Raw genomic sequence first — 25,000 nt, 5'->3', positions numbered from 1 at the left:
GGAGCACAGGTGGGAAAGCACAATGCTAAATTTCTAGGCCCATAGCTCAGTCGCAACCACATTTGTATGAGGCGTTGGTATAGCAACCCCAACAAAAAAATCCTGGAGCCGCTACTACATGAGGAAAGAACATTGATGCCCTCTCTGCCAGGCCCAAAACTACTCAGCCTTGCTTTGCGCAGAGCCTATGTTATAACCTTACTGACACCACAATTGTAATGACCATGTCTTAATCTGTTACGTAAGGCTCTCTGTAATGTCATAGCAATGTTGTTATGATGTAGTTGAGTCTTTTCAGCAATGAGTGAACGGGCCTGTCGGCGTGCCCATCTGTGCAATGAGGCTACTGAACATGACGTTTGGGAGACATACGGGCAACATTAGGAAAGCACATTGACACAGCGCCTTACCTGCCACGCGCACTACCGCCCTCTCCGCCGGGTCCAGCACGGAGTCCTGGCTCTTGCGCTTGCGGCGCTCATGACGCGAGAGGTTCCAGGGTAGCGTGTCGCCGGGGGGCCCGTGTCCGTGGGGGGCGTGTCCGCCGCCGGGGCAGGGCGAGGACGAGCCTGAGCGCTCGCTGCGGAAGGACGGCTCGCTCACACACGAGCGCTCACTCAGGCTCTCGTCATCCGAGGACAGCATCTCGCCACGGGGGGCTGAGAAACAGAAAAGACAGGAGAAGAGAAGAGAAGAGAAGAGAAGAGAAGAGAAGAGAAGAGAAGAGAAGAGAAGAGAAGAGAGTGAGAGAAAGAGGGAGAGGGAGAGAGAGAGAGAGAGAGAGAGAGAGAGAGAGAGTAAAGGAGAGAATGGAAAAGAGAGGAAGGCAAGAGACAAGAGGGAAAGGAGAGAGAGAGAGAGAGGGAGAGAAAGAGAGAGAGGAAAAGAGAGAGTAGAGAGAGAGAGGGATAGATCGCCGGCACAGAATAGGGGAGGGGGGATGGACGGAAGGAAAAAATTAAGGTCAAGCCCGATAAGAGGAGTAGAGTTGAACAGTCAGTCACTCCGCAGCATTGTATAATTCATCAGCATAGGCCATAATCCCATTTAGTCATGAATAATGCAGGGCCATGGAAAAGCACGGCTGTCAGATTTGTCATGACAAAACACTGCTTTAACACATGTGAGAAAGGAGGAGGCAGAGGATGGATATACAGTATAGATACACAGATATACAGTATGTGTGTAAACAGTTCATGTGTCATTCATATCTCTCCCAAAGGTTGCCGGTTCGACTCCTGACCCGCCAGGTTGGTGGAGGGGAGTAAATAACCAGTGCTGTCCCCCATCCTCCTCCATGACTGAAGTACCCTGAGCATGGCACTGTCCTGTCGCACTGCTCCCTTGGGGCGCCATTGGAGGTTGCCCCCTTGCACGGGTGAGGCATAAATGCAATTTCGTTGTGTGCAGTGAGCACGGTGTGCTGTGGAGTGCTGGGTGAAAATGACCCAGTACTTGGTTACACTCATGCAAATATTTACCTACGTCAAGGAGGTTATGTTTTCGGTCGCGTTGGTTTGTCTGTCTGTCTGTCTGTTTGTTTGTCAGCAGGATAACTCAAAATATTATTAAGGGATTTTGATGAAATTTTGTGAAATTCTCAAATTTTTGGAAATGACAAAAGGAGCAAATGATTACATTTTTATCTGGTCGCATATAGACAAGGCACATGGATAAAAAATAAAACACTATTGCAATAGTTGCATTTTAGCTCCCTGAACGGATATTTTTTTAAACTTCAAGAGGAGATTCCTAAAATGCTATTTATCTGTTAACAAGAGTTTATGTGTAAACAAGAAAATGCATCCCAAATGGATGCATTCACAAAAATATCCATACTGTACGTACTGTACTGTACATGTAAAAGGAGTGTCAAGCAACCAGAGATATGGAAGGGACTGAGGTACAGAAAAAAACAAAAAAGAAAGAAAATGTAGAGGTGACAGTAGAAAATAAAAGAAGAAGAGGTGATAAAAGTGAGATAAAAACTGATAAAAGTGTGAGATTCTGAGAGGAGTGGAGAGGATGAAAGTATGAGAGGAGGATGGAGAGATGGGAGGATGGGAGCAGAGAAGGAAGAGAGACGAGGAGAGGAAAGGAGAGGAGAGGCGATGGGAGCAGAGAAGGAGGAGAGACGATGAGATGAGACGAGAGGAGACAGGGGAGACAAGAGGAGAGGAGAGGAGAGGAGAGGAGAGGAGAGGAGAGGAGAGGAGAGGAGAGGAGAGGAGAGGAGAGGAGAGGAGAGGAGAGGCAAGAAAATGAATGCAGTGGAAAAGTGAGGAAATGATAGGATAGAAGAGAACAGAAAAGAACAGGAGAGGAGAGGGGGAAAGCATGAGATGGCAGGATGGGTGAGGAGAGCAGAGGAGGAGACAAGGATTTAGTCAAAGGAGAAATAATGAGAGATGAGTAAAGGCATGAGTAAAGGACAAGAGAGAAGCAGATAGGAGAGGAGAGTCAAAGAAAGGAAAGTATGAAAGGACAGAAGACAAGGGAAGTGGACCAGAGAGGAGAAAGTATGAAAGGAGATGGCAGGCAAGGAGAGACAAGACGAGAAGAAAGGATGAGAGGAGAGTGGAGGAGAAGAGACAGAACATCAGATGAAAGACCTAGCATGTGTGCATCGAAGGGGCCTGCGTTGCTCGTCTATTAATAATGCCTGTGAGCTGATGGAAGAGGGAGGAGAGGAGTGAACCAGTGCCAGGGGCCCCGGGGCTGGGTATAGAGGCCCCAGAGAGCCCTCAGTTTGGCTGCGATCAGCTGGACGGGATGGGGCCCCTGGGACCAGCAGAGGGGGGCCTGTCCATCAAGCCCGAGGGCTGGATCGATCGTCTGAGCTCAGCAGATTTGGGAGCGGGTCTTTGTGCGCTCTCCTCTTAGTCTATTAATTCTGTCTCTCGTCTGGTTTTCTCTCTCCTCATCTCTCCTCTCCTCTGCCATCAACTCCTCTATTCTCCTCTTTTCTCTCCTCTGCTCTCCTCTCATTCTGTCTCTTGCCTCTCCTCTGCCCTGCTCTCTTCTTCACTCCTCTTTTCTCCTCTCTGCTCTCCTCTGTTTTTTTCTCTCTCATCTCCTCTTGTCTCCTCGCTTCTCCTCTCCTCCTCCCCTCTGCCCTACTCTCCTCTCTCCTCCACCTCTCCTCTCTTTGTCCTGTCCCTGCTGGATTCACCTGACTTCTGACTCAACCTGACTACCCCCTGTGTGTGTGTGTGTGTGTGTGCGTGTGTGCGTGTGTGTCACTGTCACTGCAACACTACAGCAGCCAGCAAACAGCATGCAGTGTCTGTAGAAAGTTGTCGGTATTTAGGTGGTTGATATGTACTAACGGCATATTATTTAATAAACACTGTAGTTACGCGAAAAATTCAAGGAATGTTTTTTTCCGAAATAAATAGTACATTTTTATGAGTCATGCCTTTCCATGCCAGATTTAAATTCATCTGGCAAATCAAACCCATACCCCAACACACAGACTGGTTGCTGTCTAGAGTCTAGCAATAAAAACACAACGCTGAAAGCCTTCTTCATTGGAGAACATTTCATTATCGCTACATGCAGCAAAGATGTTATTGCAATGCTGTTATTTTCTGAGTATCATGCAGTCCGAGTAAGTGCCTCATATAATACACCCTGAACGCGAGGTGCCATTTTCGGGGGAATTGGGGGAAGGTCTTGAATCGCAGGGGGTAGAGGGCTAATTCTAACATGTCAATGCAAGTTGCAGCAGGTTCACAAGTCTACGGCAGGTGCGGGACTGAACCAGCCACAAGCAGGTCAGCACATATTACACACTTGAACGCACACTCTCACACACGCACACGCGCACACACACACACACACACACAATCTAAGACACTTATACCCAGGAACACATAATCGATTAGATCAACTAAGTGGCTGCTGCAATGATCTTCAAGTTGTTAGTTAACAACAACTACAAAAAACCTCTTATGAAGATATGCAGGGCTGATTATAAATGTACATCATCGTGCACAATCTATTCAGCAAATTGGCCTTTGTTAACGTGCCTATCGATCTTTGTTCCGTGCTGTGCGGTGGAGTCAGCAGCAAAAGAAGTATCTGAGCCTCGTCGTCTATTTGTAGGAGGCAATCGGAGAGGGGTTTCACTGGGAAAGGGTGGGATTTCTGCCCCAATCAATACCACTGGGCAGTCATCGGTCTCGCAGGGCACTCTGTAATGGCCTGCCCTGCTCAGAGTGTGGTAACTTTGCCCAATGGCTTAAGTTTCAGTGCATGTCTCTCTCTCCAGCATCCTTTGTTTGTCTGGTTTGGTTGGCCTACCCAAAAGGCCCTGGGACCCATACTAATATCTCCAACATGGCCTGCCTGTCTATCTATCTGTCTGTCTGTATGTCTGAGGCTTAAATCACGAATGGTGTTTTGTAGACTTGTACAGTTTGTGCAGTGTGCAGTTTGTGGGTTTTAGTTCCATTGTAGTGTCTCTGAACATTATGATTTATTTGTGGTGTGTGTGTGTGTGTGTGTGTGTGTGTGTGTGTGTGTGTGTGTGTGTGTGTGTGTGTGCGTGCGCACACGCACAAGTGTGTGTCTGTTAGTGTGTGTGTGCGTGCGCAAGTGTGTGTGTGTGTGTGTGTGTGTGTGTGTGTGTGTGTGTGTGTGTGTGTGTGTGTGTGTGTGTGTGTGTGTGTGTGTGCGTGTGTGTGTGTGAGAGAGAGAGAGAGAGAGAGAGAGAGAGAGAGAGAGAGAGAGAGAGATGTGTGTGTGTGTGTGCGCACACGCACAAGTGTGTGTGTGTTGGTGTGTGTGTGCGTGCGCAAGTGTGTGTGTGTGTGTGTGTGTGTGTGTGTGTGTGTGTGTGTGTGTGTGTGTGTGTGTGTGTGTGTGTGTGTGTGTGTGTGTGTGGTCTGTGGCGGGCAAAAAGAGTATAAATAGTGACAGAGAGGGGTTGCTGAATCACGCTGTGTCATTATGCTTGCACGCTACACTGCGAAAAACAAATCGCTTGTTGGGGGACATCAACAACAAAACTTCTAATTCAATTATTTCTGCCTCAGCTTTTTTCAGTGACAATGTATGGCATTTGGAAGCACAAAACACTGATTCACTCTCGGACACGCACCCAGGCAGACATGCACACCTGTGCATGACAAATTACTCTGCTCCACATTCTTTATAGTGTCTCCCACCTCTTGGCTCTAGTTCTAGCGTTTGCTTCTCTTTATCATCAACTGTGACCCTGAGACACAAAAAATAAGTCTGGCTGGCTAAACTGGGTTAAGTGCAGAAACACAGAGAAATATTTTGCACACTGCCAGTTGCAGTGTTGCAAACCATCTGTCTATATTAGTATACCATATTTGCCAGTGTTAGAAACGAATCACATCGGCATGCATACCTTAACCTGTTCATCAATAACGACCAGTTGTCATAATGCACAGTGCATTCTAACAACTGTGACTCCCAGGGGAATTTGATATTCTCAACGGAATACCACGGACAATTATACATACAAATGGGATAACTCAAAGATGTTTTACCCTAAATGTATCACGTTCAGTTATAGTAAACTGACACTGTACATGGTGGGGAAAGCTACTATGTTGGCTATGCGCAGAGCAGGAGTTTCCTACCGTAGCCTACAAGAATATTTACCCTACTTTCTCCAGCACCGGATGTGCCTGCTCTCATTCACTGGCATGAGTGATAACTCCCAATTAACAGCGAATAAATTACGACTGACCGGAACGGGTTGTATTTTGGTTTTATGATCTATACTGGTGCACTTCTGGCAGCCACATAGAGGCATATGGGGAATATATTGGCTGCGGTCCCCTCTGTGGAGAGACAGGCAAAGAGCAGAGAGCGTTATGCCAGAGATGTAGTTTTCTATACCAAGGAGGCATGCAGAGAGGGAGTAGGCAAAACTATAGGTGTTTTCAAAGGTTTGCATACATGAACAGAAGGACAGACAGTGTGGTGTCGTGCATACGGTCGCTTGCACCAGGGGCGTCCAACCATCTGGAGCGAATCAGCATGCATAGCCAAATTGTGTTCTGTCCAATTCGTCCCCTCTCTCTCTCTCTCTCTCTCTCTCTCTCTGACATCCTGTAGTTTCAGCCTCACATGGGTGTGGAGAATGAAATGCGAAGTTGCTTTTTGGGGAACGTGTACGGTCTCATTTTCTCTCGCTGACAAATTACCCGACTTGTTCAAATAGAAACACACACTGGTCTGTAATCAAGACTGCGAATATATACACTCAAATCACAGGTCGTTCCAACTCCCTTACTGTGGAAAAGTGACAGCGAAATATGGTTCATTTATACGGTGTTAGCCAATGCGCTGGCACAAACCAATGGAATGCGCCTACGAACTGAGAAGTATTTCTGACCATCAAAGAACCAGGGGTTCCTCTCTGGCCGGAATGGAAAGAGTTAGTAGCCTATAGCACCGTGAATATGTGCTGCAGGCAGCAATGATTTCAGAAACATGAGAGAACCTCTTTGTTGGGAAAGGCTGGTTCAGATGGGTTGGTTTGCTGTGCTTTCACGGTCATATTTTAACGCGTAAACGTTACGATTTACCGAAAGAGCAGTGTTGCCTGCCTATATAGCATTACTAGTGCACACGCGGCTCAAACCAGACAGAACCCCCTCACGTTTTTACACTCACGATGCTACCGTTTAACAGATGCTTCATAAACTAACCACCGTTTACGCACATCCTTTGTGGCTGGTGAAAAATAATAACTCAAAAATCATAAACGCCTACAACACAGTTCAACGAACAGTGTGAGGAACGGCCCACTCACGATGGTAGCTTAATTTCCAAATTAACAGCATGAAGAGGATGGCCTCATTGCCCACACAACCATTACTGAGAAGAGCTATTTGGACCACCTTACCGGATAGCCTTGGCCTCCGGAACCGAATGTGGAGATGGCACAGATGGGGATGCGGTGGTTCCACGCGCCCGCTTCCTCGCAACAGACACCGTAGCCGGTGCTCTTCTCACCCAGTTATGGGCCTCCTAAAGACAGCAGTCTTGCCGTTTGTACCGACCCGGTATACGGAAGAACAGGGTACCGAGAGTGTGATTCGGTAATGGCTGGCGATTCCCCTCCTTTTCAGTCCTTTCCTCCCTCCTTCTAGCCCGCTCTCTCCTTCTCCGACCCCCACCTCTCTCTCACTCTCCGGCTATCGCTCTCCTTTCTCCCACACGCTGTCTGAAGGCTTTCATTAGTTGAGCCTCTACCCGGCACAAATAAGTTAAACTGTGGTTATAGGGGCTTCTCTCTGTGAGCGTTTTTTACAGTACAAATAAAGACAGCAGAGATCAACGAATTAATCAGGACAGTTAGGCTCGCAGCTGGTAGCCAATACTATATTGGCACTAAAATAATCTTCATTGTCCTAGCTTTGCCTGTTCCCCCGAATGATGAGTGCATATGATTTTATTATTTTATCGTTGTTGACGTCCAGTCTTACATATTCTGTCTATTTTACTATGGCATCCTCCCTTGGGCACGAGGCAAATGATGCGCCTCAGTCTGTGGTCAGTGCCCAGCCAAATGTAAAAAAAAATAAGGGCGTGATAAAGCTTGACACATCTGCATAATGTTCCACCTGCATCCACCTGTACTACCTTCGGTGGATCCTGATGGAATTGATCTGCCAGGCGCAGGCTTGTTCACACGCAGAATTACGCTACGTGCAAGATTAAATTGCTGACCTGGCTGATGTTCCAGTCAAACAACAGCATTAAGGATGAATGACCTACAGAAACGAAACAGTTGACAGCCTTCCCAGTGTGGACCTGCACCTCTGGCGCGTGCAGGATATCCGTGTAGCCAATCCCATGCCTGCGTCATGCATTTTACTTTGCAGGCCCAACGGTTTCTGTATTTGTCCTATACATGACTCCTGTCCTTTGTGTTACACACGACAACTCAGATAATTTAATGTAATATGTCTTTGTGTGTGACATGCCTTCTGTATGCGGCTTCAATGAGAAGAACCAAAAGTCGTGACGCACGTTGCTCTTCAATTGAATCCAATTTTACCACTAATAAGGGCCTCGTGATTTGGGTCTATTATCAGACCTGTTCCTCATGCGACCTGCCCACCAAATTGTACAGTTCACTATTCATTTTCAACAGTTAATAACGAGTAGGCTACACAGGGTTTTTTTTCATATGCTTCCTGAATTCTGTCCTCAGCTAAAGCCAATCTATCAGGCGTGGGCCGGACACTGAGGTTGGGATGGAAATCCTTGAGGAAAAATCAAAAGTAGCCTTGTATTTGATTGTGTTTCAGCGCCATCTGGCGACCACGTGTCGACCACTCTTTAATCACATCAGTCTGGAAAGAGACGCTGTAAATTGAATTGCGATGTCTATTGAAGTGGCTGCAGAGTGCAGCACTTTGATTTGCAACCCTTCCAATTACTCTGTGCCGGCATGTAGACCACACAGGACATGAGCGATTACATAAGAAGATGGAAAAGGCACTGGTGTTCATAATCATCGAGTCATTTTTTAAGAATGTCTTAATGACCTCAGGACAGGATGTCCAAATGGCGGCTAAATACTGATTTGAAATGCCCCACATGCACATTCCCAACACCATACTGTTATTTCCCAGACTCCACAATTCTCCCTCTTAAAAATAAGCATGCCAAGCAATTTCAGAAATGGTGCAACACTGTTGAAATGTTTCATCAAAGAAGCAGGCCAATAGGCTTTCATATTATAGGCCTACTGTTGCTGTTTTTTTTACTTTTCATTTTAAAATAATTCAGAAAATTTCTCAACTATTTGTGAAATGTTGGTATTGCTGAAGTATGGACACTATGCAGCGCATAGAAAGTAGTGTATGAACATATAAGTGCATGTAGGTTTTCCATGTACTTTGTAGTTTCCAAGAATTCTTCCCCATCATCTAGCGGATCGTCTCGATGTAGGTCAAGGGATCTTGACTTGTAACCTCACTTCTGCAATGATCTGTTGGTTCAGGTCGTCGTTGCTCACAACAGATATGGCCATGTTTATAAATTATTGAAAAAAAACAGAGATCTTGCAGTAGATGCTATAGAATAAATAATAGCCTACTTAAAAAAAAAAAAAAAAAAAGTTTCAGAAAGTTTCAGTTGCTTTCACATTCATGTTGATTTGATTTCACCTCGGCCGAGAGTTTGTCCTAGGCCTATTATACAGCCACATACACCGTGTGGCCATCAGTTTACGACATCAACCGATTTCCTCTTTCCTCCTACGATAATGTACTATCACTATCATGCTCTACTTTTCAAGGAGTCCAGCAGAAGGTACCAGACATCCTACACATGTGAAAAAGGGCCACTTGGACCATGCACAAAAATGTGACATTCATGTATATTTTACTGTTCCAAATTCATACTGCAAGAGTAGCGTATTAGGTTTTGCTGAATATATCACAACAATCAATATTCGTAATTGTATAACTGTTGACATTCCTGAATAAAATAATCACTTACAACTTCCCTCAGAATGTATATATATATGTTTTTATTTTCATATTTCAACAGGACAGCAAAGCAATATTAACACAATACTTATTTAATTATGTTACACAGGTCCCAGAGGAGACCTAGAGAAGTGTGGAGGAGAGGAGATGGGAAGTGGGCGCGTGGCACACTACTCTATGGATGGCTGGTACAGTATGGTCTGGTCTGGTATGGTGGTGCGTCTCCTCTCCTGTGGTGCTCACGGCCTTGTGTCGTCCTGGCCAGCGTGGTGGGCAGGGGGTGTGTATTTGCCCTCCTTGACCAGCTTGTCCCGCTGCTGCCTGATGTCATAGAGCCTCTTGCTCTGGAGGAGGAGAGGAGACAGAGAGAAAATAGGGTTCAGGTTACTATGGGGTCTATCCATTATCCGTCGCGAGACTTCATTGATGACAGAAGTTCAGTTCAATATCTCGTAAAAAAGCAATTCAGAAGTAATTTTCTCATTTACAATCAGGATGTTGCCAAAAGTTGATGTAGCTACGCTGACCGCAGGGAAACAGCACGGCATCAGTGAAGCGCGAGGCCACAAGCACAGGTCGTGGATGGGAGTTAGGATAATGAAATGTGTTGTTTTTGTAATGTTTTCTGTCCTTGCTAGGCCTATAGCCCGGCACTACCACATCTGTAGGCTTTGGGACGAAGGTATACTGACGTTCTACCACTGAACTCTGCTATTTGGCATCCATTGTTGCCTTGTTACGCTATACATTAATGGTGTATGCGGGTCAACTGTAATACACATTTGAAATGATCTCGGGTGCCGAATAAAATGACTCCGCGGGCCAGATTTAGCCCCCGGGCCTGAGTATGACATCCCTGGCCTACAGTTTGGTGGGTTAAATGGATGTGAAATAGACTAGATGTTACATTGATTTACACACACACACAAACACACACACACACTCACTAATCAGAAATGGATCATCTTATTGACAATTTTGTATTTGTAATTCCTCAGACTTTCATACATGAAATTTCACTCATGACATCAGTCACAGAAAATCGGATTGTAAAAAAATGTCTTCCCCAATTGACAAGCACGGCTACTGTAATGTCTGATGTCAGGTGTCATCACAACAAACTGCATCATGCTGCCTTTAACTTCAGAGGACCACTTAACTTCTTGGAACATTGTATCACGCTTAGCTGGCGCTTTTATCCAAAGTGACTAAGTTATTTTAAGTAGAGGGAATTGGTTACAGTTCCTGGAGCAGTGTTGGGTTAGATGCCTAGCTCAAGGGGACCTCAGCCAGGAGTGAGTTAGGGAGTGGAAGGGTGGGTTACGAACCTGCAACCATCTGATCTAAGCCCATCTCCTTAACCACTAGGCCACGGCTGCCCATCCAGGATTATTTCTTCACTGCGGAAAGTAGGATTTACCCACCTGGAACTCTTAACCAGTACCTAGGGTACTAAACTGGGGCTCTGACCGTTACACCACAGCACTTGGCTATTTGGCGTGATAGTCAGAGTACACCCACACATCTAGTGAAGGTCACTCCATCACATGCTTACCGTTTTTTGACGATGTACACACTCGTAGAAGTCCTCGAACTCTAGTTTGCACTCGTTCTTGGCACGGGTCTGGCCGATGCCGTGCGAGCACTCGATCCACTCCTTCTCGAAGGCATGGCAGCGCGTGGCACGCTTGTAAGGCTGCTCTCCGCTCTGGGCCAACATCCATTTGTCTAGGTTGATACCCAACTTCCCCTGAATGTCCACGAACGGCATGATGCTGAAAGGTAATGGGGAGACACCGTGACACGGGTGAATGAATACCAGGTGTCAAAAGTAAAAGTAAATTCATGGTGTAATTACAGAACTAGCACATGAAATTACATAGCAGTTACACTAGTTATTCCATTGTACTACCACCCAATGAGACAGAGATCGTGTAAAGCTCTTTGAAAACGTCACACTTCACAATTCAGAATTAAATGAAAGGTTAAAGCAAACTCAACGGTAATATTATTTCGGAATTAAAACCATCTTGTAAACATAGCCAAATACACCCTTAAATAGGGTGTAACAACTTAGCCAGGCTGTGGCCTCCAGTGACGCTTTCAGCGTTGCAACTAGTCAGGTCAAGAGCAATGCAAGTACTTTCTGGGTTCTCGAAAATACAGGAACTCCCCCCACTTTGTCGGTAAGCAAACAACCATAAGCAAACCAAGGGAGGAGGGTCAACCATACCGTTTGGGAAATGTTAATTGTTATGCTCTTGGTCAGACCAAGTCTGGAAGGGATTTGAACATTGATGATAATCAGGCTAGTAACAACTACACTGCTAAGGTAAGCGTACCCATTAAGCCCACCAAAATCTAAATTTCTTTATTTTTCAATCATCTTCACACAATTTTTTTGTGAAATGATTTCTTAGATAGTAAGATTTACCTCTCTTCTCAATGTTTATCACTGAATTGATGAATATTTCAAAGTACAATATGAAGATTTTTTACGAGAAAAGTGAAAAGTCTGAATGGGCTTAAATGGTACCTTTGGTACCATTTAAGCCCACTTGTTATTTCTCTATCAAAATACCTGGTGAGGTGTGTGAGTTGAGTTTAAACAGTGTAGCCTACATGGCATAAATGGTTTCAGATCAAAATATTCTTCCAAAATGTAAGATTTGCTAAAAAATAATGCATAAAACCTAACTAAAACATTACAGCATCTGTTACTACATATACTTCATAAAATTCTTCATCCAAACAGAGAAATTTATTTTTTCTTATTGATTATTGTTAGTTCATTACATTACGCCTTTTTGACCTACTACTTCAGATTGTACAGCACTTTTTATGTCCCTCAAAGGCATTTTTCATTAGCATGCATGCCAACTTGCATGCATTTCAATGGGGTGTACCATTTAAGCCCACCTTGTACCCATTAAGCCCGCCTATACAAAAAGCTATTTTATGGAAATAATCAACTCCACAAAAACATTTCATGATGCATTTCTTTAAAGATCAATGCCAAACAAACTGGAATATGCTTAGAATTCATACCTAACCACCTTAAGTCTTACGGTAGAGTAAGATAAAGATGGTGTGTGGTTGTATCAAGAGAATATCGGCGTTTGCTCGCTCATAAAACACATCTTTCCATTTGAAGGGAAATGCTATAATTTAATAAAACACTGCATGTATATATATAAAAATCATTACATTTACCTCTTAGTTCACTAAATATGAAAGTATTTTCAAAATATTTTACTTAAACTAGCTGAAATGCTATGATTTCTGACATGTCCCAAAACAGCAAAGTTTTGAGGCAACTTCTTGTCAGTAGTCCTGAGACTGGGTTCACTTGGACGGGGATAACTCGACGATAAAAAATGTGATTTGTTTGCAATAAAAAACATTTTGTCAGTTACTTAACCCTTTAATTGGATAGGGTGATGAACAACAAAATTCACCTTTTCCCTTTCTTTAAATTAACCTCAAAGTTGAAAGTGGGCTTAAAGGGTACATGGGCTTAATGGGTACGCTTACCTTACTGCATAGTATAACTTACATGTTTCAAAGAATAGTCTGGCAGGGCAGACTCCAAGATTAAATGTATAATCTGGTCTCACACCATAGGCAAATCTATGGAACCCACGATTAGAATTCAAACGGTATTGCCACCGTTCTTAGCCCATCCCTAGGACCCCGTACACAGCTTCAAAACTAGACAGATCGGTGTAAATTGAGGACAGTCAAGCCAGAATCATGGCCCAGCTAGGATTAAGTTTATTCCCTGTGGTGCGAGGCTAGATCAATCCACCAAGCAAAAAAGCTAATTCTGCCATTAACACAAGTGTACTTTACTGGCTATTCAAAGATGCTATACATTGGAATGACAGCATTGACAGCAAACTATAGTCCATTATAAATATTGACAAATTGGCCAGTTGATCGAAGACTTTCTGTGTTAACACAGGCTCCCTGGAGAAGGCTTTCAGAAGACGGCAGAACTCAGCACGGCATGGTGGTGTGTTTTTGTCTAAAATAAAACGGTACATTCGGCCAAATACCATTTCATGTTCAAGTCTTGCTGTACATCCACTACAGTACTACTATTTACTACTACTAGTCTACCAAATCTACTTAACTCAAACTACAAAATACCCAAACCCAAATCCGAGTCATAGCAACTTTGCCACAAAGTAAGAACTTTAGAGTTCGCATTGATACAGAACTCTAATAGCTACCTCCCAACTCGGATCACATAGTATTACCAAGTAGGTAGTCTAGTTTGCTAACAAACAGAGTGCAGCAACAACAAAAAGTATCCTCCCGTATCCTATTCTACCCAACAGACGTTTTACCTTAGGGTCTACCACCAAGCATCATATAAGCAGTGTTCAGGATGAGCCCTGACGTGTGTGACATGTGTGTTGTGTTAACATGACGCCAAGCAGCCTTTTGAAAAGAGGCTCACAAATAAAATGTGGATGAAACGTCAAATGGTGAATGCTTCCTCTCGTTAGCAAACATGCTAACATGGACGGCCGTCTGGCTCCTTTTCTGCTAGTTAAGCTAAAACAATTTATAAAATATATAGCTACGTGATGAATTCGATGTCCTAATTATCAGAATAATGAATTGATGAAGCACATCGGCGCAATAAAAACGAAGAAAAAGAACAAATCTCACCCTACAATCCGGAGTCACCTTAACCTTCTGAAGACGCACTAAAATTTACGGCACACCGGAAATCTGTCGATGAGTCGCAAAGTACAGTCGTACATTTTCTTTCCCTTTACTCAACACTAGAGGGCACAACTGCCTTTCGCAAAGGTGCAAATGCATGGCTCTCCGAAACCTGCCATGGCCATGCATGCATTGTCTAAGCATTTTATGGTTATTGAGTTCACTTATTATAGCTTAGATAAATCAACTAAATACCCTTGACAGCTTTTACCTAGCCAAGAGAGTGCAATAAAGTAAGAAAATGTCACCCAGATGTGGTACGGTAAAAGACACTGTCATTTGTAGGACCTATGTACTTCTTATGACTGGCTATTATTTCATTTAAGTAGGCATTGTACAGCCCTGCGCAGCTGCTTCACCATTTTGGCCTGCTGTCCAATACCATAGGCCTACATCACCCCAATCATCACAGACTAACAGCTCTAACATTGGGCTCTACCTGTCTCCCGAATTCCCACTGCTCATTCCCGCAGCCAGTTCGCCAGCTCTACCAAGCTCAACACACTCATCATTCCAGACATGCACTTTTATTTTTTCATGGCTCTATCTGCAGCGTGCTGAGCCATCTGTCAGCGCAGGGTCCCCATCTCTGGGACAGACAGGTACAGCACAGCAGGTGAGGCAATAGGAAGTAATGTGGTGCATCACTGCTGCCTGCGGCTCCCTGAGGATATGTCCTGTCCTCTACTGTAGTACACACAGGGAAGATGACATGGGGAGGCAAAGGGGTTAGTTGTCCCGGGCCCAGGAAGGGAGGGGGGTCCAGAATTGGTTCCTCATACATGTAGTACATGTATTGTAAGTATTCAGATGGGGAGGGGGCTTTCAGATAAATTTGTCCTGGGCCCAGCCAAAACTGTTAGCGGCCCCTGAGTACACACACACACACACACACTGCACTTCTGCTCCTCTCTGCTTTTGCAGTCACTGACGACTGCTGCACCAAGAGCAAGGGTTGATATACAGTTGGAGCCCAGGCTGCTAGACTCCACTGAGGCTCCAGACTGAGTTTCAGACAACATCACAGTCTGGCCTACTGCTGACCTGCAAAGCAAAAAGTTGCTTGTGGTTTCCACTAGCACAGTTCATGACCATAGTTTAAAGTGTTTGTATGTGTTATTCAGGGTTTTATTTTTAGCCTATTGCACGCAGCTGGCCAACCCACATATTATTAAGTATGCTTATTCGGACCTCGCTCTATAAAAGCTCCTATCCTGAAAAAAGCAAGGTATTGTTTTAGTTTGTATGTCTTGATGTTATTTTAAATGTGTTAAGGCAATGCCTGTTATAAATGTGCTGTTACCAGAATCACAATGATCAAATTACATTGCATTATTAAAGATTTTGTGTAGTTTCATAGCCATGTTTTATGATGGCAGTTAAGTCTTTTCAATGATTAGTATGACTAGTGTGGTGCACATGGTGTGAGGCTACACACAACAGCTCTGGCCTTTATACCTAAAGTGAAACAGCAACTCATCTGCATTTGGCTTTACACTATCTAATTCATCTTATCGTAAAATAAAGTCATCACAGGGATTTTTTTTTGCCACAGAAAAGAATATTTTATTTGTTTCAAAACATCAGTCTCATGATATAGTCTGAAACAGACACAGAAAAATCATACAATCACAATACCATCAGATACAAGATCTTTCTCTTTTTTTGTCAACATTCTGTATTGCTGCTCTGTTCAGCGATTCATTCATTCGTTCTTGTTTCCATGTCCATGCACACTTGTTCATTCACACTACACCACTGTGATTGAATAGCTTGGCCATAATACAAAATTACTGGTCACATACTTCTGAATGTCATTCACTCATTCAACACCTCTGCAAACCTGTACACTTTAAAGGATTTAGCAGAGAGTGAGGGAGAGATGCTTTATTTGGGGTGCAGGTTAGGCCTTTTCAGAGCCACTGTATTTTGTTAAAAAAAAAATCATCTCTTCACTGACGCACGTAAACAACAGATTGAAAGATAGCAGATATGGGGGTGGGGGGGTGAGGGGGTATAGCAAAATAAAGGTAAACAAAGCAGTAAAGTGCACCTGTGCGCTCACTCATGTTCAGTTATTCACTACAGTGGGACGTGACAACATGACAACATTCACATCGGGGCGGCCATCCCACCTCAGCTGTCTGTGTCCCTTCAGCTGGGGACTCAGCACTGAAGTGGCCCTGACCATTGGCTCTGTGAGTCCTGTGTAACACTCATACGCATACAGCACATACATCCAGTGCACACGCGCGCACACACACACACACGCACGCACGCACGCACGCACGCACGCACGCACGCACGCACGCACGCACGCACGCACACGCACACACACACACACACACACACACACACACACACACAAACTTCATTTCATGGTGAAGACTGGTTGATGCAGAACCAGTGTGTGCTGGCACTAGCACTGTCATTAAGGCAGAGTCAGCCATTCAAGTGAAATTGTGATCTCTTTCACACACACACACACATACGCACGCCTGCACACATACTTAAACAGACACAGTCACATACATTACATACAAAACAGTCTAGCCACCAACAGCAGATCTGAATTCATCTGTGCCAGTGAAATACACGGCTGACCAGTAGGCTCTGTGCAAACGTCATCTCTCTCCATTTCTGTGTCTCGGTCACAAACACACTCACGGCCATACTCACACACTCACTCATTCACGCAAGGCCATGCGGGTAAATATACATACCGGTACACAAACATTCTTCCAGCTTCAAACCCATTCAGTTATAAATACTTGACAAATAAAAAGTAGCAAAAGCAAAACCTCTTTGGCAATGAGCCACCTCCACAAGCATGACTAGCCCATTACATTAGATTCCTCCTGCCATGGCCCTATGTGCCCAACCGTGTCAGTTATGAATTTGTTTTTATGTGTGTGTTTTGTGGCTTTTTTTTTTTTTTACATTTTTATTCATTTGTTGTTTTTCTGTTCCTTATTTCTGTGTTGAGATTTTTGCTTTAGTAGCCAAGGCATTTTTGCACACAAAAAAGTAAACCGAAGAAGTTGTACAAGTTGTAAGCGAGGTAGGACCACCGTACCTCTTCACCGCTCTCTCACACACACATAACAACACCAGGCTCTGAAAAGCAGAGCTGCTCCCATTGGCAAACGCACAACAATAAAAACAATAATAAAAACCCTGCCCAGGCTAAGATTCCAATCCCTTTCTGTTGTGGGGTCAAAGGTTCATCATAGGGTCAAAGTTCACCCTGGCGGCCCAAAGGACTCTGGGAAATTGGTGGCACATAGTGTATCCAATGGGCTGCCTGCTTACTTGCTTGCAAAAAGGATTCACTTACAAAATAATAACAATAATAATAGTAGTTGTTGTAATAATAACAATAACAAACAATAAATAGCAAATGTGGGAAAAGGATGTTTTATAAAGAAAATAAGAAGCCAGAGCAGGTGGGTAAGACATAGGACTTGGCTGACTGGCTGATTGTGCATCATTCAGATTCAAGGAGATCCACTCACTCTCCATTTTTTTTTCACTTTTGTCAGTCTCTCTTTAAATTCTCTCTCCGTTTTTTGTCGCATTTTAATATTTGTCGTTTCCCTTCTGGTTCCTTTCTTTTGGGGGGGGTCCTCACACGTACAGAATGACGTTATCGGGACAGTGCAGACCGTCACCACTGCCAGCACTAGCAGCAGGAGCAGCAGCTGAGGCCGTCGCGGAGGGTAGAGAGCGGCAGGTGGGATGGGGAGGCGGGTTCGAGTGCGTGCGCGTGCGCGACAGGTGCGATAATGACGATGTTGGAGGGGGGACGCGGGGCGACTCGCAGTCGTCCGAGGTCAGCTCGGCGATGTCGTCCGACTGCGTGTCGGACATCTCCAGGTCGCTGCGGATGCTCTCGGGCTGCGCCAGCGTCACGTCGCGCAGGCCCTCGCGCAGGGACACGCCCGGCGACAGGCCCAGGAGCGAGCCGTTCAGCACGCCGCCGCGCCGGGAGCTGCAGTCCTGGGGCTCCTCTCCAGCCACCGCTACGATGGCCGAGCCCGCGGGCACCGACGCTGCCGCCGCAGCCGCCACCGCTGCTGCCACCGCCGCCGTGGCCGGGAGGAGGTCCTCCTCGCTGGTCAGGCACAGGTGGCTAGGCTTGGTCTCAATGTCCACCTGGATCTCCAGGTTGGTGCCTTCCCTAAAACAACGACACCAGCAGAAGGAGACATTTGAAATATGTGTGTCTATAGAATTGATCATTTCTGTAATATCATAGTCTTGGTGTAATGCTGTGGTTCCACAGAAAGAAGAAAGGAGGTTTGAAAGAGCATGATGTTTGTGCATTGCTCTGCATTCAGACACAATCCATTAAGTAAATTATCTCCATCAAGATAATAATATAAAAAGGTCAATAAGTCCCATTTGGTATAAACCTGACTGGGTTAGCTAAGGCACAAGGTCTATTTAGGTAGCATTTTAGTATTCAGTAATCAGCAGTTAGTCAATGGCAGATGGCGTATCAATGGTGTGTGTGTGTGTGTGTGTGTGTGTGTGTGTGTGTGTGTGTGTGTGTGTGTGTGTGTGTCTGCGTACCGGTCTGGTATGGTGTAGGAGGAAGTGATGGATCCGGCCATGCCTCTGGTGCTGGCACAGTCACTCCCGGCCCCCAGGCTCCCCGTCTCCCGCATGGCCGCCTCTTTACCCAGCTCACCACCCTTCACCTCCAGCCTGGAGATCACACACATCACATCACATCATATCATTCAACCAGCTATTAATACACTGTAAACTATGCATACATAACATACTGTACATCACACAGGTATTAATATAGGTATTCATTTATCACACATACATCACACGGGTATTAATGCACTGTAAAAATCACTTCAGCTATTTCTTCAGTCGACATATTAATACAGTCTAAGACATATGTAAACACACATTTTAAATAAATTAAGGAGCAAAAAATGCTTTCATATTGCGATAAATATAAGTGGTACGAATTATATGGAAATAACATGGCTTGCCTGCACAAAAGACCTGTTCCTAAATGGTGGAAATTGTAAAGGGTATCGTATCGTATTACCATCTTTGCCATTCTTTATGAGACGAGAATAGAGGGATCCTACCCTACTGAAATGCTCTTGGTATGCCTATATACTCAACCTAACTATTATATAATATGAGTTCATAGTCCATAGTATATGGAGGCATATGGTGTATGACCATATCTGATGGAATACGGCAGATCTGATAGTGTTTATGGGGCGTAATTCATATACTGTATAATCCATGTTATGTGTGTACGGTGACACAAACAGTAGTTACATAATGTTGTGCTAAAGCAGCAGTATTTACAGTAGTTTTAATCCTCAACAACCCTAGAGGTTGGAAAGGAAGTGATCTCTCATGTAGAACTATGGAGATAGTGGGGTACACTACATTAGGGATGCACGATATAAAAAATTTCGGCTGGTACCGATATCCGATATTGATATTGCGGTTATGGCCGATAACCGATATTAACCGATATCGATGTTTTTCTTTTCTTTACTTTTTTTAAAGAGATGACAATGATGCAAACAAACAGAATTTTTGAATGTCCTCTTATTTCCAAAAACACTTTTTATCTCCCTGTGATAAAATTTGATAAAAAATAGACAAATTAGAAGACAAACATTGAAAGTCACCGTCAAGTTCAATCTTTTAGAACCGTAACATATTAAAAAAAAACATCGGCATTAACATCGGCCCAGTTTTACCCATCGGACCGATGTCCGATGTGTTGAGAAATGTCAAATATCGGCCGATACCGATACATCTGGCCGACACATCGTGCATCCCTACACTACATTATCCTACCTCCCCTCCTCCACCTGTGCTTGTGGACTCACACTTCGCTGACACTCCGCCTCCATGGAGAAAACCCCACTCCCCATTCAACATCCCAATTGTGAGAAAATTACCTTTGAATTACACTTTTATGAGATATTGAATTAAACTTCTGTCGTCAATGATGTCTTGCAACGCCATGACGAGGCCACAAGTACAAGTAAAGGGAGGACGGGAGTTAGTATAATAGAAAGAACGCAGGGTGTGCACCTCTGGACTTGCTCCGTGCAGTTATGGCATTGGCCTGTGAGAGGCAGCATAGCGAAGTCATAAAGTCCTAACCCGTCCCCGACTGTACCTGCTGTATTTGCCGGCCCTGGCTCCGAGAGCGCCCCCTGCCAGTGTGTTGAAGTGTGGCGTCTCGGTGAGGGGCCCGGGGGCCACGGACACGGCCTCGCTGGGCGTGGTGGTGCTCATGCCACTGGCCGCCCCGTCCAGACTGCTCTCGCCCAGACTGGGAGACTTCAGGGCACGCCAGGCGTCCGCCACTACACAGCAAGGGTGAGAGAGACATACACCATAAATGTACAAAACAGAAACTAATACTGAACACAGTCATACCCAAGCGTCTGCCACTACATAGACAGAGGGTGAAAGAGACATACACGATGAATACTGTATGTATACAAAACATAAACTAATAATAAACACAGCAATACCCCGGCATCTGCCACTACGCAGGCTGAGGGTGAAAGAGACATACTAAACACAAACTGGCGAAACGTACGGTAAGCTAATGCTAAATACAGTCATACCCTTCCGTCTGCCACTAAAGAAACATGACAGGCATGACATACAAATTGGCAAAACGTACAGTAAGCCTACTAACTACTGCAAACTACTGACTTCTGCCAATTAAATCATAAATATGAGAGACTGATTACAGAAATCACCAGAATTCTGTCACTAAAGAGACAGAGGGGCAGAGAAGGAGATAAATTATAGACTACATCTGCAAAACTAACCTCCAAATACTTTTTGAATTTTGCAGGTTGAGTTTCAGAGGACCGTTCCTATGAGAATTAAATATTCATACCACTTAAACCAATTACAATAATTGTACAACTTGAACGCTCCACCTTTTAAAGATATGTTTGTTCAGCTTTGTTTTATTCCCTTGCCATATATTTTGTTTACGTCAAGGGATGTGTTTTTCATCTTGTGCTATTCATGAATGTATTATTATTATTATTTATCAATGTATTACTCATACCTTTATTTGCATTAAAGCCCTTTTAACCTAATTGTGTGTGAGAGAGCGTGATGTAAAAAGAGGTCTCCCTTTTTACCTCACGCTCTGTCTCTCTCACGCAGCAGCAGAGAAAAAGAGACAGAAAAAGAAAAGATAAAGAAGAGAGAAAGGGAGAGGACAAAGGAGAGCGTAGAGAAAGCCCAGAGTGTGACACAATAGATTTTTCTACTAGCGTCGTGAGTAATATATAAATAATTGAATGCGAGCCAGATGGTGCATGGGCCTCTTCATTACCAGTAATTGGGCCGTCGTCTTCATTAAAGTCGATGCGCACGCCGTTTCCTTTGCCGCGACTCACTCCGCATCCTCCTCCGCGGCACAGTGAGATGGGCACCACACCGTACACATACGCCAACATGATGGGAACGCCGATACCTATCAAGCAAGCAGCAACCGCATGATGAGGACCAATGGCAACGTCATCACTAACCATGGCAGAGGGAAATGGGTTATTCATTATAATCCTTCTAATATACAGTACAATCTATTATTATAATCGTCATTGAAAAGTGGATTGTTGTTGTCCTTGTGTACCATTTATACAATTATTTTTTTTTGTAATATCTTTTTTATATCTAAGTACATTCATCAATACAGCAACATAGATTTTGTCTTCAGTCATGTAACTGACAAGTCCTTTGTGTACCATTTACAATGTCAAGTGCATTCAGGGATGTTGACAGTCATTTGTTCAGGCCACAGTCATCTTAACAACTACTGGACCAAGTCTGTGGTGGTAGGGTTGGGCCATGCCAAAAGACTAAACAAGCCATGTAGTGTTCATATACGTATCTCTGGTTCTAGTACTAGGTGGGAAAGGGTTTAATTTAAAGATGGCTTCCAGGTCTCCTTACCCACGCTGACAGCAGCGATGACAGGAGCAGTGATGACAGACAGGGCCACTCCTCCTGTGATGGCAAGGTTCCTGCGGTGATGAGCTGATGCTTTCTTCCCTTCATAGTGGGCGTGGATCTGGAATAAAACAGTCAGAAACATGTCACTATACAGTGAGATCCACACTATTTACCAAGCAATTAACAGAAGTTCTCTTTTCACTACACAGTCAATTTATTATTAAAAATTGTTTTAAGTTTTACCTGAGTTTTAGAAACATTTTTGCGCATTTTCTATAGTTTCATCAAGACAAAAGTGGCAATGGCTGTCAACTGTTGTTGATACTCTCAGTGAAGGAATTCCACTCATTTATAACCCCAGGCTCTCAATAGGCACAACAACAAAGCAGGCATGCCTAACTACCAAAGTAAATTACTCTCTGGGGTGACTTTGTAAGTCAAGGTCACGTCACGATCCAATAAAGTTTCATTAAAAAAAACACCTTGAGAGAGCAGGTTCATTTTTAAAACTTTTTTTTTTGCTCTGGTGATACGATTCAGCAGTCAGCGCTAATTAATTTGAACTTTCTTGCTGACAAAGGCCCTTCCCAGCTCCCACACAAACCATTTACAGTATTTGTGGGTGTAAGTAAGTTCAAGCCTTGATGACTGACTGTGATGTCACCGTAACAAAGCAGGGGACATGCTGTGCTGTGCTGTGCTGTGCTATGCTCTGCCGGCAGACTTTGGGGCTTTGTTATTCCTACCACTGTGACTTTGGAGAGCTTAAAATGAGACTATTTTAACACAGCACAAATCTGCTCAGTTCCATTACAATGTACAAAAGTGAGATAAATATACACTTCCTTGTCACTGTGCCAAGAGCCACGGTCAGCAATAGTGAAAAGTTTTAAGCTTCAGATAGCTCACATATTTATCTAATCTGACCCAGTTTTTTACTTCACAAAAACAAAAGAAGTCTGTCAGAGGAACAAAAGCATCCTCACTCCCTATCACCACCACCCTTAATCTGACTTCTAACCGAGTTCAAATGCAGGGCATCCCCCACCCCAGGAGGGTTCAACTCCCTCTCAACTCTGTTTAGTCTCATCTCATGAGAGATCGACCCGCACGCTCTAAAACACAAACACACACATGCAACCTCACACGCAGGCACACTCAGACATAGGCACAGACACACAAACAGACGCATGCACGCATGCATGCATGCACGCACGCACGCACGCAAGCATACACAAGCACATATGCAAGCACACACAGGCGTGTACACACACACACATGACACAGACACACACAAGTGACACAGTCACAGTAATATCTAATGAAGCCATCTATCACCATCTGTAGCCGATGAGTCAGCGCTAATCAGATGCTAATTAATGAGTGGCACCGGAGTGTGGCATGATCACCACCGGACACGTGTCACAGGAGAGAGGTGACAAACTGCAGGCGGTAGACGGGTGAGGGGGATGGGGGGTGAGGGTGTCAGCTAAAGATGCGGTAGGTAGGACAGAATGAATGAATGAAGGAATGAATGAATGCATTTATTTTGTCTACAAGTATTTTGATGTGAAAACATGATTGTATAGCAACATAAACCATACATTAGAAGAAAGAAATAGACAGGGATAGACACAAAAAACCCTTTTTTATGCCTGTGTGAGGTTATGCTTTATGCCTACTTGAGTTTGTGTCTTTGAGTCTGTGCTTTACACCTCACAAAGACTGGAATCGCAGTATGACACAGCCATCATCGGACACATGTCACCGAAGAGACAACCAAGTGGTGGTGGGGGTTAGGGCTGCACAATTAATCGAAAAATAATCAAAATCGTGATAACATAGTGAAATCGATCTCATGATTTTAATCGTGATTTAATCGTGGCAATAGCGACCTACTTTTGAGAGCGTCCTTGAAGCCAGAACATACTGACAGGCTGGTGTTTCTGGCCTGAAATCTGTCCACTTAAGTTTCATGCTATTTCCTTTACATAATTATTACAATTAATTTTATTTTGCTCATCCCGTATGTAATTCATTCTTTCTTATATTTCATCTTGTTGTAATTTTCAAAAAAATCTGCAAAAATCAATAATCGTGATTAATAATCGTGATTATGATTTTGACCAAAATAATCGTGATTATGATTTTTTCCATAATTGTGCAGCCCTAGTGGGGGTATCAGCTAAAGGTGTAGCAGAGGGCTTGAATAGCAGAGGCAACTATGCCTAATTTGTTTTAAGTCTGTGTGAGAGTATACTTTAAGTTTGTGTTTGGGTTTTGTGTCTTTTCTTGATGCCTGCTAGGGACCGACACCGGAGTATGGCTCGACCATCATCTGACACATACGGTATGAACGGAGGAGAGAGGTGTCAAACTGCAGGGAAGGGCAGAGCAAAGCTATCAACAGTATCTTGTATAGTATGTGTCTATGGGGGAGGGGGTTTGAACAGCAGAGACAACAGAGTCAAATTATGCTTCACGTGTCTGTTTTATGCCTGCTTGAGTTCTAATCCGTTTGATGTGTACAGGTATGTGATATTGTTATGCACTGGCTATGGCCTTCCGGAGATATTGTTTCATCTGTGTATGGGTCTGAGCTAAATCTCTGGTAGAGAGTGACTCTCCAGTGTAACATGCAAGTGATGGGCAAAATGGATTCCAGACATATGCAGGAGAGTCATCTGATGTGTATATCAGAGTGTTAAAAGTGGGTAAGGTAAGGGGGGGGGGCACCAGCAACTGAGGCTGATTATGGTTTATGTCTGCGTGAGCCTTCGTTTTAGACCTCC

At 44.2% G+C, this 25,000-nt stretch overlaps 3 protein-coding genes across 9 annotated transcripts in view; all 3 read right to left on the bottom strand.

Annotated features, from left to right (window-relative positions):
* Positions 1–7,126, bottom strand: part of macf1a (microtubule actin crosslinking factor 1a) — a 328,092-nt gene extending 320,966 nt beyond the window's left edge. For all 7 annotated transcript variants that reach the window (XM_063185302.1, XM_063185303.1, XM_063185304.1 and 4 more), the window contains exons 1-2: positions 6,890–7,126; positions 411–659 (exon numbers count right to left, since the gene is read on the bottom strand). In XM_063185302.1, the coding sequence (XP_063041372.1) occupies positions 411–645 (235 nt within the window). In that variant the 5' untranslated portion in view covers positions 646–659; positions 6,890–7,126. The remainder of the gene's footprint in view (positions 1–410; positions 660–6,889) is intronic.
* Positions 7,127–9,506: 2,380 nt separating this feature from the next.
* ndufs5 (NADH:ubiquinone oxidoreductase subunit S5) lies at positions 9,507–14,268 on the bottom strand. The gene is made up of 3 exons (XM_063184718.1): positions 14,169–14,268; positions 11,044–11,263; positions 9,507–9,832 (listed from the first exon to the last, which is right to left on the bottom strand). Exons 2-3 carry the CDS (start codon positions 11,257–11,259, stop codon positions 9,728–9,730), a joined length of 321 nt encoding a protein of 106 aa, XP_063040788.1. The 5' UTR covers positions 11,260–11,263; positions 14,169–14,268; the 3' UTR covers positions 9,507–9,727.
* Positions 14,269–17,149: 2,881 nt separating this feature from the next.
* rnf19b (ring finger protein 19B) overlaps positions 17,150–25,000 on the bottom strand; it is a 32,509-nt gene continuing 24,658 nt past the window's right edge. Inside the window, exons 6-10 of the mRNA XM_063185289.1 lie at positions 22,209–22,326; positions 21,589–21,729; positions 20,401–20,590; positions 18,801–18,935; positions 17,150–18,405 (exon numbers count right to left, since the gene is read on the bottom strand). Coding sequence (XP_063041359.1) covers positions 17,853–18,405; positions 18,801–18,935; positions 20,401–20,590; positions 21,589–21,729; positions 22,209–22,326 — 1,137 coding nt within the window. The 3' untranslated portion in view covers positions 17,150–17,852. The remainder of the gene's footprint in view (positions 18,406–18,800; positions 18,936–20,400; positions 20,591–21,588; positions 21,730–22,208; positions 22,327–25,000) is intronic.

The sequence above is a fragment of the Engraulis encrasicolus genome, chromosome 20 (assembly GCF_034702125.1).
Source record: "Engraulis encrasicolus isolate BLACKSEA-1 chromosome 20, IST_EnEncr_1.0, whole genome shotgun sequence".
Classification (NCBI taxonomy): Eukaryota; Metazoa; Chordata; class Actinopteri; order Clupeiformes; family Engraulidae; genus Engraulis; species Engraulis encrasicolus.
The sequence above is the reverse complement of the archived record's forward strand: the minus strand, read 5'-3'. Positions and strand labels throughout refer to the sequence as shown.